This window comes from Nilaparvata lugens, chromosome 9 (assembly GCF_014356525.2).
Source record: "Nilaparvata lugens isolate BPH chromosome 9, ASM1435652v1, whole genome shotgun sequence".
Lineage (NCBI taxonomy): Eukaryota > Metazoa > Arthropoda > Insecta > Hemiptera > Delphacidae > Nilaparvata > Nilaparvata lugens.
Window position 1 is genome coordinate 23,419,645 of NC_052512.1, and position 22,914 is coordinate 23,442,558.

General features: G+C 34.4%; 1 protein-coding gene across 2 annotated transcripts in view; it reads left to right on the top strand.

Annotated features, from left to right (window-relative positions):
• The window catches only part of LOC111057732 (small conductance calcium-activated potassium channel protein), a 357,428-nt gene that overhangs the window by 12,380 nt on the left and 322,134 nt on the right, over positions 1-22,914 (top strand). For both annotated transcript variants that reach the window (XM_039435643.1, XM_039435644.1), the window contains exon 2: positions 5,250-5,600. In XM_039435643.1, coding sequence (XP_039291577.1) covers positions 5,250-5,600 — 351 coding nt within the window. The remainder of the gene's footprint in view (positions 1-5,249; positions 5,601-22,914) is intronic.

Genomic DNA, 22,914 nt, shown 5'->3' on the forward strand with positions numbered 1-22,914 from the left:
GTGGCGTTCAGGAACGTCGTGAACAATCTAAAAAACACTGGAAGCGTCTACTCGCGGAGGGGAGTGGAGCGTAGCTGGCGTCAAACTTTGGAACAAGCTGGTTTGTTTTTTGGAGCGTCTAAACAAGTGGAGCGTCAAAGTGTCAACGTGCGAGTGCCCTACTAATGTACACATTGGTGATCTAATCTTGTGAATGATAATGCACTTGTTCTACTACATTTCCCCAACATCTAGTACACTAGTATGATAAATTAATGTTTTCTCATATTCCACTGAAATGCAATGCCTATTCCATTGCAGTACATTTGAAAATCCAATCTAATTCAATTTGTTTGTAACAGAATCATGCATTGTGCATTTTAAAAACAATATTCTAGTTCAGATAATAGAGAGATTAGGTGTGTGAGATCAGGTTTTCAATTTTTTTTTAATAATGAAATTTCAATAATTAATGCTTTAATTATTCATTTATAAAAAATATATTATTCATTTCAAAAATTGTTCTTTTCTTGTATCCTAAGGATTATGATTCATAAGGCATTGCGACATGACAGAAATATGGGAGGCCAACTTCAAAAAGAGGTTAAAGTTCCCAATCAATTAAATCTAAAAATCAACAATTCAGTTTCTAGTATTTTGCTGAATACTATAATTCTGTGAAAAGAATTATTTTTACAATTCCAATTACTAATAACACTTCATGTTATGTTCAATCTACAATAATAACACTTGAAAATATATTTGAAAATTTGTGAACTAGAAACCCACAAAATGGTGATTTGACAATGCATCTCGGGATTGTGTCATAACCTGTATTTATAGACCTTGCTTCAAGTAATTATTCTCACAAAGTAATGTCCCTGCAGACTTAAGGTGCGTACAGACTTTTGCTCTGCTCTGGAATCGAACGTCACTCGAGCACATTCATAATTCCAGGTCGAGCAACAGGGGAACTCGAACAGAGCGTGACAGAACTTTGATCTCGGCATGTTCCGAGGGTGAACTAACCAATAGTTGTGCATGCGCGGTTAACGTTGTTGCTTGTAACGTTTTAATTATGATATCTGTGTTAGCAAATGGAATTATCAAAATAATGATTAATTATTAAATCAAGAGAATTAAATAATATAATATTATCAAAATATTTTTAATAATAGGTACCAGCATATTAGAAATCAGAAGGAAGAAGCCGAACTCCCAACCAAGCCCTTCACCTTTTAAAACATTGACAGACATAACCTTTTTTGTAATAAAACTTAAAACATCAATGCGATAAAAATTATATTTATCAACAATCTATTATATGAACATAATGTATTATTAGGCTACCCAGCATTCCCCTAGTCAGAATATTTTATTATTAGTTTTTTCACGCGATTTGCTGGATTGAACGTTCCATATTTGTGAGGTTGAGTTGTAGCAAACTCTGTAGCAAAGTCAAAAATACGACAAGCACGTGATCAACCATAAAACATATTTCGAACCTCTAGCAAACCCTTTCGTAACATCTCACATAACATGCATGATCGGAGCCTGTGTGGAGTGTGTTCGAGATGCATATATCTGTACACACCTTTACACAACGCCATTTTCTAGGCCCTTGACGCTTGACGCTAAAGGTGTGTACAGATATATGTCTCCAACCTGCTCCGCGCACGCTCCACCCTCGTTCCGCCATCGCTCCGCAATCGCTCCGCCCGCGCTCCGCACTCGCACCTATCATGAACGTTACGGGAGATGTTAGCTCTTCTCGCAGTCCACTCTTGCTTCCCGGTCGATCATCAATCGATCTGCTCGAGTGACGTTCGATTGCGGAGCAGAGCAAAAGTCTGTACGCACCTTAAGACGCTTTCTGTATGTGTTATGAACGCTCTGACCACGCCACGCCACGCTCCGCTCTAGATCGCCACGTCACGCTCTGCTCCGCTACGCTCCGCTTTCAGTGTCTTTGTACCCTCTCCAATCAAAACCGATATTTTTGTCAAAAAGTAGACCTCACTACGCTCGGTCAATTACTAATCCAGGCCTTCAAGTCTTTTGTCTTGAAGTAATGATAATCAAATCGTTTATTGCACAAAAAATATATACAGAATACAACAAAAAGGAAAACAACTTTGTGCTACACGTCGGCAAAAGAAAACTTGTACGCCGACGTGGAGTCTTAATATATCTTATTCACTTGTACATTATTATTAAAATATAAAATATTATAATATAGGCTTACAATAATTAAGATTCAACCAACTCAATATTGCATTCTAAGAAATAACAATAATTAAAGATATACATAAAGCTGAATTTTAAATTCATACAACATTAATCAATATCAAACCAAATCATTAATTGAATAAAAATAATTTTCTTTCACCCAGGTATGGAGTTCTTTTATTTTAGGCTTCTTCATCAACCATCCTCTTGGAACTTTATTATAGAGCTTCTTTCTCAAATATGAAATACTTCTAAGGAATAGGGTGCTGTCAACTCTTTCAATAATTTTGATCAAGTTTTGAGCGACTTGTCTAGTTACTCTTTGAAATTTTTGCATATTTTTTAATTTGAGCACATGTTTCTTAATAGTCTTCAAGATGAACAATTGTCTTATAGTGAACAGATTGGAATTTTGAAACAATGTTACACTTGGGAAATCTCTTGGATACTTCATTATTGTTTTGATAACTAACTTTTGAGAACAATAATGAAGGTTTTAAAGTTGAATCAAAAGTTCCTCCCCATATAGAATTACCATACTGAACTAAGGATTGGGATAAAGCAAAATATAACGTTTCTCTTCTTAATGAACTCCCTTGAAATATTCAGACCAATCTTTTTCAGGTTATCTATCAGAATGAATAGATTGTATAACAATCATTTCTGTGTATAACTGAGAAAGAATGATGAAAGGGTTATCACCTTGCCTTTGCTCCTATATTTGATCGGAATACGTATCATTCTTTTACGTGGGATACAAGAATAATGTGGAATTGATGTATCGAAGTGTAATATTATGTTGATGGAAAACTTGGAGGAAGTGAAAAAAGAGAGAGTCCGATTGATTGATCAGCTGTCTTTATTAGATTACCTTTATTGATTAACTATGAGAGAAAGAGAGTGATGGGGAATTAAATTAAATTGATCAATTGCCTCTATTGAGGGCGAGTTAGGACTCTAGGTTCTCTCTGTCACAAGAGGGAAAGAGAGTAAGAGAGTGAGTGAGTCAAGGATGAATGAATGTTTTGAATAAAATAATTATTATATATTGGAGAATTTGATTAATTGGTATGTACACTTTGCAACAATACATTGGAAAATTCCTCAGCTCCAATATTTCATCATGCTCCCAAAGTATTTTCCATCAGTTTGTTGTTTTTAAGATGAATGAGTTTTTTTGTGAATTGAAGAGAGCTTGGTGAGATTCGATTCAAACAGTCAGCATTTATTTATTCAGAAGCATTTGTTTTATTTTCAGGAATGCTGACTGTTTGAGGTGGATCCCAATACAAAAACATTGTCTGTATATTTAAAAATGTTTACTTAGAACAGAAACAAAGAGATTTGTTCCACAGAGAGGAAAATAGAAGAGGAAAAAGGAGGGAAGGGAGAAAGAAAGAAACAGTGGGTGAGAGAAAAATGTGTTTTTGTGAGTGTGTGAGGGAGAGGAAGTGACAAAATGCGACAGTGGGTTGGATAGATTAGATTCGATTTATTTATCCTGGTTGAACACTAAAATTCATTATAACTAACGATATACAGAGTGTTCAATGATTATCGGGGTTTTGACTCCTTATAAAATTTATCACATTAAACCCCCTCCCCATCATCACAGATTTAAATGATATGTCAAATTGGAGAGTAACTCTATTGGAGAGTTACTGACTATAGTAAGGTCCACGTTATAATGACAGTATTTGATCAATTTTGGTTTTGCTATACTTGTCTATCATTCGACAAAGCCGGTGGTACTATCGTTTTATAGGTCCACAACGGTGCCAATTATGTTTTTGACAGTGAAGAAATATGATTAATTAATGCAGAGAATCGGCATCGCTATTCTTCTATCTTTATCCACTGTCATTATAACGTGGACCTCACTATACTGACTACCATTTCTAACACGACTTCTATTTCATAATAATTCAAACCAAAAGTCATACAAGATTTTTTGAGGAAGACCGTCTTCAATTCAGATTAACAATGAGGACCAAGCCAGACGAAGCTTTTCCTCAGGCGTTTTCAGACGAGTCTCCAGAGCAGGAAGCTCTCCGATTGGCTGATTGGGCTCGGCGTTCGAGAACCAGCTGATATTCAGTCAAACCACAGGGAAGAAAGATTCCTTCTACTTTGTGGTCAATCTGAGAGCTATCCTGCTACCCGGCCCACTTGTCTGTAATGCCATGCTCCGTGTGAATTGGCTCTTCGAATGAAAATTTCAGTTATCCCAAGACAAGCCTGACTATGAATCATGAAGAATTTTCCTAATACTTTCATCCCATAAGCTAATAGAAACCGGAGTATTTATTGTTAAGGTCAAATATGCTATGACGGTTTCCTTTTCTTCCCACTTTGATTCTTCATGTTCTTCTTCAAATCTCTCTTCTTCTTCCTCTTCCTTCCGGTACTCGTTCATCATCCTCTTCTTTCTCATCCTTTAACTACATTAATGGTCTTCTTATCATTCACAGTTCTTCTACTCTCTCATTCCTTTCCCTTTCACTAACATTATTTTTGATCTTTTTTTTTTCTTTCTCTCCTCCTTCCCTTTCTCCTCATCCTACACTCCGTCATCATCCTTCCCTACCCTTCCTCCTTCTTCTCAATACTCTTCTCAGTCTTGTTCTTTTGCTTCTTCTTCCACTCCTTCTTCTTCTTTTTTTCCTTCTCCTCATTCTTCATCCTTTCCTGATTGATCTACACCTTTTCCTCATCTTTAAGGGGGGGGGGGTCCGATCTCACTAGGCATCAAATCTTTAAAACCGTAGAAGCTTCCTCCTACTTCTACTCCTCCTCATTCCCATCCACACCACTTTCCCTCATCTTCCTCCTCTTCCTCCTTCTCCCTCCACTCTTCATCATCATTCTCCTCCCCCTCATTGTCCAATAATTCATCCACACCTTTTCTCAATATTTTCACTCCACTCCTGTATATCCACTCTCTATAACGTTTTTTCCACCATCATCGGTTACAGAAAAAAATTGAAATTTAGAAGATCGAAAAAAGTGTAGAATGTGTAATTTTGTAAATTGTTTCCTAGGTTCTACCCCGACTACCAAGAAGACCACCACTATGCTTCTGCGAACGACGCAAATCGTCTCAGTCGCCTTCAATGGCTCGGTCGGTGTCGCGCGACAGTGTCGCCTGTCGCCTAGCCACATCGTCGGCGACACAATCCTCTCTCCAGCCGTCAACGACGCCTTTGTTGCTGACCACCTCACCCACTTCCCGCATTATTCGCCAGAGCTCGCAGCCGGAAGCTTCCTGTTGTCACCACTACAGCGCCACACCTAGCGCTTCCTTGCGACAATTACGAGAACCAGGAGATGGCATTGCTATGATAGCGGCTGATTCGCTAAGAATTAATGGCGCCATACGACAGTTCAAGCAGGTAGGACACCATTTCACCTTATTTGTTCGACCCAATACTTTGCAATATTTGAATCTATTGAATGCAACACATGATGATAAGTTCCTAGCTTTTGAGCTATAATTTATAGGACACAATTTTGAGCTTAGTTGTATTGAACGCAATAATTCACAGTAAATGAGAGCAATAAGCATAGATGTATTGAATGCTATAGAGACCATTTGAACGCAATTTAGTTTCATTGAAGGAAGTTTTTGAGCTATTACACTAGTTAAATGCAGCTTATTGATCCTCATCCAGCAATAACAGACCTTATAGAGCAATATCTTGTGAATCTTATTGAATGCAAATTCATTTTTTCAAACGCGCATTGATTTCAAATGGAAGTAACTTGAAGCAATATCGTCTTATCAATCTTTCAATTTGGACACATTTGATTCAATCGAATCAGACTGTAGACGATAATTATATTACAATCGCAATCTTTTCAGCTTAATTCAATTGAATGAAATGCCTCGAGCCTTTCAGTAATGGGCCTATTGAACAAAATTCATGTCACTATGAGTAATTCTTAGACAATATGAAAGCATCATAGGATAACCAGATATCAACCAAACAATGAATTCAGCAGGAAAGCCAAAACATATGAATGCTCCATAGTCTACTTATTTTCAATCAAAGGTAACTATGAATACCATTTTAGTAGCAAAAACCAGTCTTAAACAATCCTTCTTTTTCAAAAAGCCATTGTAGGTTTCAAGAAAAATTAGAAATGGGTTTGGATATAGCTGGTTTTTAATCTCTATGGAGTATATTTACCCTTGATCAGTCTACTTGTAGCGCAATCGATTTTGATTTAAGTTATATTCTTATACAATAACTCAGTTTCTGAATGAAATTTAGAAACATTTTCATCAAGTTGGAGGAATCTAGAGCACCCTATCAATGTATTGTCTCATTGATAGCTCACTCCAGTCATTCAATAACATGTAGTCATTCAATTGATAAACGCAATATTTCAAGTGATGCCTTCATACCTAATGCTGGAAAAAGTGATGCACATCACATACAGTACCTGGAAGGATGATTCAAGCTGAGTTTGAGGATGATTCAAGTACTATAATGAATTATTGGGAAAAGTTGCTGAGCAACTAAGTAGAAGTCAGTCAATTTCATTTCAATGGATTTGTCATGGATCATTACAACATCCTTTAGATTCATTGTGGGCGACTATAGCTGATTCTATTCATTAAATGCAATGTTACTTTGATGCAAATTGAAATTAGTGATAATATTTTAAAAAATGTAAAAGAAAAATTACTTTTATTGATATATCAGGTCATAAATCATTGATTTGGAATTTTTCAGTAATTTAAAAAAAACATTTGCACATAACAGGTTTTGCAGCAGTATTAGCATTATGACGGGTTTTGCACCATTATGAAAGATAACGAGTTTTGTTCCAGTAATTCTGAAATTGAGAAAAACTTATTATTTCACTATGAATTTAACTGTATTTGCAAATTTTATATTTTGTTCGGACCTTCTTATTGTCTGGGATGATAAAAACGCATATTCAGCTATAAAAAGAAGTTTATCAACTAACAAACATACCGGTAACCAAGCACACATAGCCAAAATGTTGCACCATAAAAATGAATCAAACCAATCTATAAATATAATGGATGTCTGTTTGTGTGTTTGTTTGTATGTTTTTATGTTTGTTTGTTTGTTTGTTTGTTTGTTTGTTCCCTATAGACTCGAAAATTACTTGACAGAACGGCATGAAACGTTGGGTATATGTTGTGTGAATATTGGGGATGGTTTCTGACCAGAAATTTTAATAGGGGGGCAAATAATATTTGTTTATTGATCCATTTTACAGACCTATGTTTTCGAAATTTTCGGCCGAGCGGCTACCGAAGAACGGAAACATGATCATGATTCAAGATCATATGATTTGGCATCTAAAGTTACCAGCTGTATAATAAAACACGTCACCCTTTGATAAATTGTGTACTGGAATTATAATGGTAGTTTGGAGTTGAAGTTAGTGTACCGTAGTTGATTGGTACCAGCTGTAGATAATCATTCCTCAGGCTAGACACACACCAGTTAGTAAAGAAAAGACAAGACACGTTCAGTCACAATACTTCGCATAGTTGCTTATGAAGACATGTCTAATTGCAATGACTAATCAGTGTGAGTTGCATCATAAGCAACTATGTGAAGTATTGTGACTAAACGTGACTAGTCTTGTCTTGACTAACTGGTGTGTGCCCACCCTTAGAAGAGCTATACAAATAATTATCACTCCCCTATCATTGAGAAACTGGGAAATGTTGTAAAAAATTATTCACCTCATGAATTTACTTTCACCTTTTAATTAGCTTTTAATTATCATTCACCCTTTGAATTTAGCTTAGCTTATATTCATCCTAAAATGGAAGATGGAAAGAATATGGAATTCTGTGTAATTCATGTACATCACATATTTCCCGGACCATCTATTGACAATCAACAACTATCAAAAAAATAAATTCATCTTTGAAACACTGATTTGACCTGATTTTTTCTAATTCAACACTTTACTGATAGATATCACTATCAATTGATTGAGAAGAATATGATTTCGGAATAATAAATGCTGCATGACTAAGCACATAGGAAGTCCGTATTGAGATGCAAATGAAAATTGATTGTCAGATAAATTTCATGATTCACCAAATAAAGTCTTAAGTCAACTTAAAATTTCTTCAAGTGTAAAAATTTAATAGTGGTCAAATTATAATAGAAACTATACAAAATATGCATTTGTATTAGAATATTATTACAACTGAATACATTGAAAAACATAACGTGGTTTGCAGCAGTAAGGATTCAATACATTCTACTCCATAGAGACATAACGAGTTCTGTTGCAGTATTCGTTTAGTAACTATAACGGCTTTTGCAGCAGTACGAGGGGTACACATGACGAGTTATGCAGCAGTATCCAATCTTTGACGGCCATTTTCATACCTTTTTAACGTGTTCTGTAGCATTTAACAAGTGGGAATAGTTGTATATGAACCCAGAGAACAAAATGGCGGTCTTAACTCGAAATTGAAAAAAATGGAGATAACGAGTTTTGAAACTGGGCTACTCAATTTTCTCTTCGATTGAATTTGACCCTTTGTATCCATATTCTACCCAAATTATCCTGCAATAAAGATGAATGTGTTTGCTAAATTTTCTCTACGATTGAATTTGACCTGGAAACCAGAATTGAGTCCAAAACATAACCTCTGCAAGAAAATTCCTGTTCCTATTTAGAATTTAAATCGGATTTTTTTATTGAAGATGATATTAGTAATAATGAGTCATTGTACATTGTAAGCCAATAATATTGTAGTTTGTATATTGAGCAAATCTCTAGCTAAGTTAGCTTCATTCCCTTTCGCTGTACTGAAACCTACCCATAGATTTGTTTGAATTTTTTTTTAAGTTCTCTTTGGTATAGTCTTTTGCTATATCCAACATGTTATCCTATAAGACCAAATTCCTATTTAGGCTTCTCTCATAACCATTAGGCGTACATTTGTGTTGATAATACCACTATCAGCCTTATTCACTATAAATATATACCTCACGAATCAATCACAATGCTTTATTCTCTATTAATATCACCGAATTTATTTCTATATACTTGCAAAATAATGAGAAATGGAATCAGATATTGAGGATACGAGATATTGAACCATATGATATATGCCTATCATATTTATATTGATAGGCAAACTTTACTATTCATCTATTTAACTAATATCATAGAGAAACGAAGTCTATAGTTGATTTGGTTCATTTCGGCTTATTATACTCTGTCTCTGAATATAAGATTGAATTATGAAAAGTATTATATTATTGTCCTTTGAAAATGGAGAATAGATTGATGATTCCCTACCGTTGAAACAGCTATTCTATGATGAGTTTTTAGTAGGCCTACACAACAAATTGTTCTACGAGCTTCAGTAGAGAGAACGAGTTTCATTCATAATTAGTTAATTTTATTCTACTTCTGATGTATATTATAATGATACTATGATTTTAAAAAATTGTAACATCATTTTCCAATATTGTTGCGAGCTTTATTGAGAGAGTAAATTGAATCTTTGAAATAGGCAAAGATTAAGCTGATTGTATTGTGTAAATATGAAATATAAATATATATATATATTTTTTTTGATTAATCACTTTTCGACCATTTTCGGGTTCTTGAATCATTGGGGATAAAAGCTGATATTTCCTAGATTTAGAAAGGGGGAATGAGCATCTCTGTAATAAGGCAAACTATGATTTCGCAATAGCTGCTATAATATTAAATTTATGGAATGTCAAACTTTCAACGTCTAATTATTTAAATAATCCTATGAAGTTTATAGTAAGTTGAAGCATCACCATCTTCAACTGCAATAGACTTTTACACAGGTGAAAATTATGAGTATGCGATATCATCAGCTCAAGATTCTAGGATAGGCAAGAAGTCTAAAACCCAGAAGTTCCGAATCATTTCAATTTGTAGCAATTAAGGGCAAAATAGTATGTTTTGATAACAACAATAATGTCAACAGAAACGAACAGAGTGTCTCCAAATCGAGATGTCGCAGTTCGTGCTTCCGCCCTACATTTTCAAACTGTTTCTGATATATTGGTTGTTGAAATACAATTAAGCTATAATTCTCCTGCACTTCCTAGAGTTCCCATATGTATTGAAAATATTGTATGAAAATTTTTGGATAAGTGTTGTCGATATTTTTTAAATTCTCATAATATGATTGGACTTGGAACGTTGATAGTAAATGATATAAAATACTCATATTCCACATTTTCACTATGAGAGGTCATTAAATTCTATTCATTTATCCCTCAATGCATTGAAATACAAAAGCGAAATTAAAAAACAGGCGCTAGCCCAAAACTTCTATTATTTGCGAATCTAGTGTAATGAAATGTTCAAGGTATGGTTGAGTACATCATGGAGTTTGAGACTATCATCTTATTCTAGTATCTTATTCAGGATATTGAGAATCATTGTTCAAATAGTTCAAGTATCAAATAGAATCAATTGTATTGCAGAACAGTTCATTCATCTGAATCAAGGAAAATCATCAATAGGAGAATAGCAGTTCCCTTGAGTAATAGAATTTATGCAGTTGATTTTCATTTGTAATATTCCTAAACAGTTATCCAATCATTTTTCCATAATAGCCTTTCAATGGATTGAAGTACAAGATGTTGATGAATGGATTTACTATTTTCCGCAGATCCGATTTACTATTTACTATTTTACCGCAGTTTTACTATTTTCAATAATATAGGGGCACCGCGCTTCGCTTGTTATTTATTTATTTATTGACTTTTGATAAACCGAACACAATTCTTTGAAATGATTGGGGAACTACCAATAGGCACAGCCCTAAACTGTTTCTCTCCCGAATCTTGATTTATACACTATAAATAGTCCAGAAAGTAGGTTGTGTTCCATACACTTGAATTCAGGTTCAATTTTCTGTTCAAACATTTGAAAACCAGAAAGTTATAATTTAGATTATATACAAACAAAATTGAATAACAAAATAACACTCACTAATCACTTGAAATTGTCAAATAATGAACATCTTATGATATACTCTAGTAATCTAGAAAAGTATGATATACTCTAGTTTAGGAAGATTATCATGTCATGTCAACAAATCAGATTATGTTGATCAAATCGATTGAATTGTCTAGCTGGATAATTGTCTCGATTGATTATGATCACACAGCTGGAAATAATTCTGTCTCACAGGCACACGCATCTTCTGTTATCGAGAGACGACAAGAGAGAGAAATTATCATCTGTTTTCCAAGGATGAATTTATTATCGTTTTAATGTCGTTCAGCGAGTTCTCCAAAGAACGAGACCTACTGCAATCGAATCATTATATCATAAACCTACTATGTTCCAAATTTCGTAAAAATCGTTAGAGCTGTTTTCGAGATCCGTAAAACATAAATAACCAGTTTTAAAAATAGCCAGATATGAAAATAACCAGATATATAAATACAGAAATTGCTCGCTCAATATGATAGGATTCATTGCGATAAAATCCTACACATATGTATGATGAGTCAGATCAGATGAGAAGCAAAACAGATCAAGAAATGTATTGAGAATTTATGATCGATACGGCAACGATTTGTCTTATGGTACACCTCAAGTAAATAGCCAAGCCCTTTCCAAACATTGATGAGTGTATCTTGAGATTTTTTTATCCTGTTTCTGGATTCAGCAAGGTCAGCAGTTAGTGGAAGATACATGTACATGCAATCTTTGATAAAGGACGCATAATATGTTATTGTCAAATAATGTGCATCATGGAGCCCTGCTCCCAAATGAATCTCTGCTTCACGATATTAAATGTATGCTCACAGATTTCTTATCAGTTCATGTGTGAACACTCCCATGAATACCAATGTAATTATTTTCCTTTCCTAGCAGAACAGAAATTCATTGGGAAACTTTGGTAATATAGATATCACATTGATGACACCAAACAAAACTAAGCCCAAGTTGCACAAAAGCCTGTTTAAATTTATTCGTGAATTAATACCACGAGAGCGAATCAGAGAAGCCTTCTCTACAAAAAGCATTATTCGATTGGTTATTGTCGTATTTGATCAAGATTGTAATTTAACAAGCACAAAGCTAGGCCCAGGTTGCACAAAAGCCTGTTTAAATTTAAACGTGAGTTAATACCACGAGAACGAATCAGAGAAGCCTTCTCTACAAAAAAACATTTTATGATTGGTTATCGTCACATTTAATCATGATTGTAATTTAACAGACCTTGTGCAACAGGGCTCAAGATCACAGAAAAGATAATTGTAATAGAATGAATTTGGATTATTGTTTATATAGTATGAAACCAGTTGAAAAGTTCATGAATTGAGTTTCAAGAGGACTCATACAGCTAAATTCTGCTCATCACCTTTGGTAATATGAGAATACTGAATCTCAATTTTCCTTATATGGGTAGTAAACTATGAATAAATGGTTCACTTTTTTATTTGGAATTTGTTGACAAGAGTTTTACGAAGTGGCAGTAGACTATTTCCATGAGCGTTGCTAGGTATTTGATAGAATCACTCCTCTTGGAGATTGATACGAATACTGTGATGTAGTAAGATCAACTTCAAACCAGATAAAAATATGTATACATTTCTTTAATAGTCAGCATTGATTGTTTTTCATATTAATGTTACAAACTAATGTATCGTCTTTACTTTGTTTTTACATACTATGTAATGTATAAAGTTTTTGAATAAAATGAATTGAATTGATTGAATTAGAAACGTTTGTGCTATTTCCAAGGAATGCTAACTGTCCAGAACTGAATCTCACTATAGAATGATATGTAGGATAGAAATAGAATTGAGAAATAGTTTGTCGTCAAACAGCACACATTTTTAAGCTTCTGGTCAGAATTCAACACAACTAGTCATTGTGTGGGATTCAATGACAAATTAATCCGTAATATTTATTTAATCACTTATATATTTATCTATTTATTCATTTATCTATTTTCATTTATTTATTCGTGGATACAGTCACACATATAATTGGGAAGAAACAACAGGCTTGGCTCAAAACTATTCCGTTCCCAAATTTTGATAATGAATAACATCTCCAAAAAATATAGGTCATGTTTCTACTGTTATTGGAAGTTCAAGTTCAATTTTCATCAAAAAAAAAAAAAAAAAAAAAAAAAATATATATATATATATAAGTTAGACATTTTGAATTTAAAACATCAAATTAATGATAGTTGAATATTTATCACTGCATATTGAATGAATTGAGTTATTTTTAATATATCTTAATTATTTTGACTCTTGATCCTGTCAAAGTGGAATCGATACAATGACTTAATATCGTCATCCAATGAGAGCCTCTGTGGGCGTGGACTAACCATGTTTACTCACATTATTTGATTGGTCGACAGACTACATTTTCTCAGCCACTGATCCACTAATACAATTTAGGAGGGGTAAGTTATTGAGTAACTGGAAGATTTCTGATCTTTAGTTTGATTTGAAGCCTTCCAAATTTTTGTCAGCTTATGTTGGAATAAGAATGAGACATCGAAATTGCAGTAGCCTAATGCATAGATGGAACCAGGCCTTCTAGTTTATCTAATATAACAGAACTCCTGGTGAATTCGCCTGTCAAATTTGAAAGCAATTAACGCCCGATTGAATAAGTCCTCCGCTTTATATAAATGGCTCTCTTGGCATTTAATAGTTTATCACTATTTGAATGCTATAATTTCAAAGTGATCTAAGTGCCAGATGTTAAACTCTTAGAAAATCAATAAAAACACTCCAATTTTGAAAAAAAAGGGGTGATTCACCCCTGAATTGGTACACTCATATAAATTGTGGTAAACCGGTGTAACTCGCGCATCATCGAAGATAAATCATCATCCAAAAAAAGATATCAGACCTTGGAGATAATGAAAATGTGATAGTAAAAGTGATTAGATAGTAGCTTGATTTGAAAACAACTGGTAGTAGCTCCTCTAGATACCTTCATTGCTTAACACAGCAGCACAGGACCACCGGAGCAGACAACTCAGAACACAAATGAATAAATGTTTATTTCCTAAAAAAAAACTGCAACATCAATCACACAAAATATTAGATAAATTACAATTACATACAATAGTTAGTTACAAAAAATGCTTATAATGTGTCCTCTACTTGTTTAGTTTTTCTGTGTGGAAATTGACCTACTCCACTAAGGCATATCATGTTCTAGAATAGGCTTTGTTTGTTTTTTCGTGTGTATTGATTAGTTAGTGATAAGTAAATCATTAGGTGGTTGGCTGTTGTTAGAAATAATGTTTTCTATGTTCTGTCTTCCTTTGCTCATCCTACATTGAGGACCAATTGTGTATTATTGTTTTGAACTTCCTAGGATGATTAATCTGTTTAAAGCTTGCAGGAAGTAGATTATATAACTTTGGTGCTGAATGATTGAACTGTCTCTGGTATAGTGCCTTCCTTGCAACACTAGTGATTAGAAGATTCCTGTATCTGGTGTTGTGGTTGTGGTTTCTGGTTTGAAATGTTGTTGAGTTCTTGTGTAATCTGCATAGTATCTCCTCGGAGTAAAGCTGTCTTGAATCCATCACGTCAAACTCATTGAATAGCTGGTCTGATGAATAGCGTGGAGGCTTCTGGTTGATGACCCTCATGATCAGCTTCTGTACACTGAGGAGCGGTTCGATGTTCAAGAAGCTTGTACCTCCCCATCCTACAATCCCATACAGCATGAGGGACTGTGCTAGAGAGAAGTAGATAACTCTTAGACATCCCTTGTCGACCAGTGTCCAGAATCCTGAATCTTTAGATGGTCTTCATCAGTCTCCCACTTCATTGAGATGATGATCCCAATGCAGAAAAGAGTCCATTGTAACTGCCAGGTATTACTGTGACTATTCCTTGTGAACTGTGTATGAAGTGTTATTCCGTTGATTCTTGATTACTATCTCATCTCTTGTTGGCTATCCATGTTGAGTCGCCGAAAAGGTCAGAAAGAAGGTTTTCTCATGGTTCAATGTTAACAGATTTTCACTAAACCAGCGAGACACCCTCTGAAGTCCAGTCTCAGCTTCTCTCCAGGTCATCTCCCAGGTCGGTTCAGAGAACAGTAGAACAGTGTCATCTGCAAAAGTGTTGATTGATCCATTAATTTCCATGTTACATAATGGATTTATGTAGAGAAGAAGAAGAATTAGTCCTAGTACTGTTCCTTGTGGCACTCCAGACTTTACAGTCAGCTTGTTGCTTATACATCCATTGACTCTGACACATTGTGTTCGGTTTGATGGATAGCTCTTGAACAGATTCCATGCTACTCCTCTTATTCCATAGTTATCAAGCCTTGAAAGAAGAATGTCATGTGACACCGTATCAAAAGCCTTCTTTAAATCTAAGAATACTGCTAATGGTCTCTCTTCAGTGTTTATTTCATCGGCAATCTGAGTGGTCACATAGTGGATAGCATCATTCGTACTGCAACTAGATCTAAAACCATATTGATTTGGCGATAGAAGATTATTTTTTTTTCAAGAAAGCTGATCAGTCTTGTTTTGATACACTTTTCAAAAAATTTTGATAATGTACTGAGTAATGATATGGGTCTGTAGCAATTCATATCTTTCTCATCTCCTGTTTTGAAGATTGGACAAATGATCCCAAGCTTCCTTGAGACACTGTGGGAAAAACACCTTCCTCAAAAATTCTGTTTGCAATATTCTGTAGTTTCGCTATATCATTCTTGCTTTGTCTGTGTAATTCATCTCTCTTCTTTATTGATGTAATCAATCCATTTGTAATCCAAGGCTTAATTTTTCTTTTTGTTTGCGATACTTAATTAATAACTTTACATTCTTCTGTGTATTTCTTCAGTATTTCTATCATTCTCTTCAAAGCACTCTCAGCGCATTCCTGCAGGTACACGGGTACAATTCCAGATCTCATTCGTTAGTGCTAATGAAAGTTTATTATAATAATACTTCCATAGTAGGTGTTTCTTCTGTTGTGATAGTGTTCCACCACATCATATTTAATTCCCAAAATAATTATAAAATGATCTATGATGGAATTTGGGAAGACTATTGGTATTATATATTTTTTAAAGTTTATCAGAATATGATCTATACATGAAGCGCTATTATTTCCAATACGAGTTGCCTGTTTTATACAATGTAGGAATCCATATTCACTGAGTAGATTATCATAGTCTTCGAGTTGCCGTACTGATTTGGTTCTTTTGTTTTGATGTTCGAATCTCCTACAACGAGGTGAGAATACTCTCCATTATCATTCAAAATTTGCCTCAAATCGATGAGAAATTCTCTCAAGTCCAAGTGTGATGGAGATCTATTTAACGCTGTTATAACAGAATTATCTTTCGTAATTTTTAAATGCATATTCAAACAGTTGGCTTGCCTAACTGCAATTTCTTTTATTCCGATAAAATAGTCTGATTTGACATAAATCATAACTCCATTATTCTGTAGAATATTGTTTTCTGTTTTGTGGCAGGTATAATTATTAATTGATTTCAAGGGAACACCACCAATAATCTAGAATTACGTTAAGACTATCACGTCGAAATCCACGTTCAGGTGGACTCCTTATTCCAGCTGAATAAGGAATTCTTCATAATAATAATATGAAGGATAAGATGGAAGGAATATGAATGGAAACTGTTCGGAAGTTTTGATCAACATTTGTTTGAAAGAACATTGAATCAAGAATAACATAAAATCATTTGCTAAGTGCCTATGTGATCCACAAAGCCTATGTGAAGTCCAAACTTAACCTACAAAGAAAGCAAAAATAATAAGATACAAGATTCGAGATGAAGTTCCTGGAGTAATCAAATAACTAACAAAATTTGGAAGATAAACTGAAAACTATATCAACTTCTGATCAGGTGTGACCTGAAAACTCTGATAAAAACCTCCGTCAGTTCAAAAAACCTAAGATAAGAATCATACCTTAGCCAGTCAGGCCACACGATATTATTATTATTGAAATAATTTTTACAATCCACAAAATTCTACCACAACTACTTGAGACATTCTACAGTGAGGTCCACGTTATAACGGCAGTATAGATTGACAATAGTGTTGCTATCCTTGTCTATCATGCAACAAAGCAGATAGCGCTAAATCTCTCTCTCTAGCTTTGCAATGTTGTCAGTTGCCAAGGAATATTTAATTTTTACTTTTGACAGTGACTGTATAGATGAAAACAAACAATCCTCAGACGCCATTTTTTATTCTTCGTTCTAATAAAATATTTTAGTACACAAGTCAATTTAAATGTTTGATTCAAAGTGTATTTCTAAATAAATTAAATAATTTTCAGATATTACCGTATGAGAAACACAAATTTCACCTGGAATGATAGTTTTAAAGATAATTTCGACTTCGTCCATTCTTCAGTTGTTGAACTGCGTTTACAACAAAGTTATTAACAAAATGTTAATAACTTAATCCTTATAGATTCTATTAGATTGAGCATAACTTATCATACACATTTAGTTTTGTTTGGTAGAGGTTTTAGATAAATCTGATACTTTTCGAGAAATTTATGTTCTGAAGTGATTCGTTTTCGAAAACTCAGTTTTTTTTTCATTTTTTCGCTATTTCAGGTGTTATAGCTGTCCAACAATTGATGAAACAAGAATGTGTTATTTTTATCAAAATTATTTTATTATAAATAGGATTTCTATTATTATACTATTTTTAAAAGAAATTGGAATAGACTACCTACCGAATAACTTAATTCCTATTGATTTGAAGTTCAGATTGGTGTATCACAGCTTTTTGAATTAGCCGCCATTTTTGGTCTGTATGAAAATAAAAATCTAAGATCAGTGTTATGATAGAAAATTTTTGAACCAAATTATAAAAAAATTACTGGTGAATTTAATTAATTTCACATGAAATTGATTAATTTTTCAAGGTAATAAAAACTAATATTGCATCAAATTTAATGGGATGAATTGAGTAACAGCTGTGTACACTCAGTTGCAAATGGAATGAATTTAAGAGACTCGGCAACGTTGTTCTGCTATCTTTCTTCACTGCCATTATAACGTGGACCTCACTATAGTTGTTCTCGTCCACTTGATAAGGACAATCTTCATCATACCGTACCTTAAACAAAATAACGTTGAAAACCCCTCACCAGTGGGCTTGTATCAAATTGAGAGCGACCCGACGTGACATGACGTCACGTGAGTCGGTTAGATGGGATTATATCATAATTATGAACAATTTAAGACAAGCCTCATTGCGTTTATTCCTTGTACATAATTTTGTTTGATCTGTCAAATGCAACAACACAGTTATACTTTCCTCATTCTAGTCCTCAACTTTTTCCAGAAAGTTACATTTTATCAATGAAACTTCTTGACCCAAATACCCCTGAGAGTATTAGACTAGTCTGAGTTTCATAGTTATAGGAGATGTGTGTGAGATTGGTTATAGTTTGAATGATGTTTTATCATAGTTTGTTATTTTGAATGTAGTTTGAATGTATCTTGAAAGTATGCAATCAACTAGACTTGCTTCTAGGATCATTTTCCTATTTAGAACGCTGATAAGGTAGTACTATGTTCCATGTTTCACCTAGTTTTCAACTCACATTACCTCCATTCACAACATTTTCCCTCTTTGTTCTTTCTATCTCTTATCCATCCTTCCTTTAACTTTCCATTATATTTTTCCGCCTTTCCTCATCTATTGATCATGATACAGAGTTAGCCAGTAAAACGGGAAGATTTGAATGAGTAACTGATTCTCTAAGACTAAGTTTTTATTTCATTAAATGATTATAAATATGAAGAAAACAATGATTGAGAAACAATCACATATTTAATTTTCAGATTGATATCCAATAATTATTATTCACCAGTTTATAACTTTTAGCATTGAATGTTGAGTTATTTTTCCAGATATCATGGAATAATTCGCCAGCATATATTGAAATTCACATAAATGGATATGCGTCTTATCTTATCTAATTGATTCAATTGATTTATCAATTATCAACTCATCATACTTCGATAGAATTGATAGATAGGGTCGGTGGCTCAAAAACCATATATAATAATTATATTGGGCTCGCAAGATGCCCATTCAAGAGTTCCACCTCGATCGGGTGCTGGCCGGCTTGGAACTCACCAAGGACCAGGTAAACATAAACAAATCGATTTCTATATATAATTATTATATATAGCGTAATAGCGTATGGCATCTTGACACATTCACCTCTCAAATATGAATTATGTGCTCAATTATAATAATCGATTGTCATTAAATTGGAAAAGTCAAAATTAAAAATCTGGTGTGGTACACTCACACAACTTTCCTTGCTCATTGGTCTATAAGCCTCATTCTTAAACGAGGATAATTTAGGGGAATAACATTATGCCGATTGGCGGCTAAATAACTACGATTATACTATTGTTATTGTGTTCAGAGTACATTTTCCTTTGTTTGAATTATTATGAAATTTCAGGATTTTTTGAAAGTTGTCAAAACAGACAGCTGTTCGACAAATAAAATATCGACATGTGTTCTTTTGAATAAACTGATCTACCTACCTACCTCACGCACGAGAAAGAGGTTACAAAGTAAATTTCTCAGGGATGGGGTGGACCCCCTGTTAGTTTATCAGGGACGAGACTCATTCCAGTTAATAGAGCTGATATAAAACTATACAGGGTATGAATTTGAAAACAATCGGTAAAGTCATTTTCGAGAAAATCGTGATAGAAATTTAACAAAATTCATTCTTCTCAGGAATATTACGAAGCTCCTGCAATTTTCCCAGAAATGAGACTCATGTCAGTTGATAGGGCTTATAAATAGCTATCCATGGTATAAATTTGAAGGAAATCGTTAAAGCTGTTTTCGAGAAAACCGTGAAAAACATGGTTTTTTAGTAATTGTCCGCCATTTTTCTCAAGAATATTATGGAGCTCCTGCAATTTTCCCAGAAATGAGAGCCATGTCAGTTCATAGGGCTTATAAATAGCTATCCATGGTATAAATTTGAAGAAAATCGTTAGAGCCGTTTTTGAAAAAATCGTGAAAAACATGGTTTTTTAGTAATTATCCGCCATTTTTTCCGCCATCTTGAATTGAATTTTATTGAATTCCTTATTGTCGTGTCCTCATGGTATAAGGACCTTAAGTTTAAAATTTCAAGTCAATCGGTTAATTAGAAATGGAGTTATCGTGTTCACAGACACACACACACACACACACACACACACCCAAAAAAAAAACAAAGCACATGGAGACAACCAGTCGTTTTAATAATAACATTATTATTAAAAGTCCAAAGGACGGACCTCAGCAATATGTTTCAATGTTTTTCTTGGAGCTCTACAGTCACATTCAGGTGATTGAATGTAACCCCCATTCATGCAGACTGTCCCCACATACATACATGCATACACCATGCCCTGTTCACATCCTGCTTAATCCCTTCCAAAGGTGACGGGGGAGGTTAAAACCTTCTAGCTCTTTATTTGGCTTGATAAGCCATGCCAATTGGTCAGGTGCATGCAAATGCTGCTTCCAAGCAGCATTCCACTCTGAGTCTATGTTGAAATTATTTCCGACCAAATCCTTTGCAGATGTCAATGGGTCCTTCTAGATCTGAGGCGACTCATTTCTAGGTCGTTAAGGTCTTCATGAATTGGGTTATCGGGAATCTTTTTGAACTCCTTTAACAGGGCATTTTTCCTCCGTAATGGAGGTGGAGCAATATTGCTCATTATTGGAAGCCAATTTTGGAGTTGACTTGATACACCCAGTAGTCATCCTCATAGTCATGTTGAGCTGTGCATCAATTTTCTTAGTGTATGGGCTATTGATCCATACAGGTGCACATTATTCTGCTGCAGAATAAACAAGAGACAGAGTGGAGTACCGCAGGGTATGGGCTGAGGCACCCCAAGTAGAACCACACAATTTTTGAATAATGTTATTGCGGGTTTGAATTCTCCTCGAGGTGGTCTCCAGGTGTTTTTTTAAGGATAGTGTTCTATCCAGTATGATAGGCCTACCTAGATACTTGGGGAAATTTTGATGCTGGAGAAGTACATTATTGAAATGTACCTGGAGTTTCCTATTAGCCAAACATCATAATAATCTAGCATCCGTGAAAAAACTCCATTTCACTGATATTATTATTCTCTCAACAAAACTACAAAGTCAAAAATTGGGTTCCAAACCTTCCCTCCAAATTCCTTCGTCAATAATTGGTCTTCTGTTGCAAGACTGGAGATTCCACACTCAACACTGTTGCAAAAGTCTCAAAGCTTTTGCTAAAGTCGTAGGGAGATGCGTAAAAGACATGTGAAATTGTGCATCTTATTAGAGAGTAACCAATTTTTTATAATCTTATAATAAACATGGATTTTTTCCAATCGATTTTTGAAAAGTTATAGAAGCAGAAATAGCATAAAATTTGAGGTAAACGTGTTTTTTTTCAAAAATGTTATACCTTCAAAAGCGGATATGTCGAAAACTTCTGGAAGATATAGAAAAAGTTGTGAGATGAATATTGTAGGGAATTATGTATAAGCTTCAATTCTGTATGAAACAGTCATGTTCGTAAAATACATACTTTTCGAGTTATATGCGGGAAACCAGAAAATGATACCTTTTAATCCCCCCCCCACAACATCACAAGTGGTAGGGATGGGGACCTTCGATATATATACCTCTTACTACCCTGAAGAGAACTGCCGGGTCAAAAATTGTCTTTCAAACATTCCCCTCTATAACATTTCCTTGACTGGACTATAATATTATTATCATTCAACGAATTTCACTATTATTATTATAACTTTACTAAGTATGGTAAATCAATTTATGAGAATAGAGATTGAATGCAAATAATTGGAATAACGATTATATGATATTGTGATGTAACTACACAAATCGGCGGGATTCCAACAAATAATTGTCAATTCTCTGAAAAGGATATAAAGTAATATCCTCCCCATTAACACAGGACCGGGGAGAGAGTGAGAAAGAGAGAGAAAAGGAGGGAGAGTGTGAGCGAGTGTGTAAGAGAGAGAACAAATAATTTAATTCGTCCCATACAATACAACTGAGTGCTAGAGTGATTAAATCTCCATACTAATTAAATAGGAGCGACACTTTCTGGAGCTATAAAGCTAGTTGTTGTCATGAATATAAATAAATTGCTGTGGAGGAATTCACCTCTTACTGTCAGCAAAGCTCTATTTGGATAGCATCACTGCTACCCATTCTATAAATAATGACAAATTGAAATGGATCTCACTATAGCATCCTGTGAACTGAATGACTTATCGTAAAATTGTCCTTCAGACAACTCTGTGAAACTTTTAAATTACACTTTATTTCCCAACTGTAAACCATACCGGAGAAGTTGCAATACTAAAGTAGACTACTAACGTTCATTGTATATAATATACAGAGTGAGTCATATAAATGGGAACCCTTCAATAAGTTGGAGACTGTTGTAGATATAATAGGCCTACTGTAACTTTCAGGAAAAGTTATTGGTCGAATACTCTACCTTTTGACGTACAACTGATTTTCAAACCCACGTAAGGGGGTGACTTGGGGCTGCACCTCGGATATTTGAAATGTAAACACCCATTGTGTGGTACATCATTCTAAAGGCCGTTCTGAAACAAGAAGATGACATTGATACAAATGTTCTT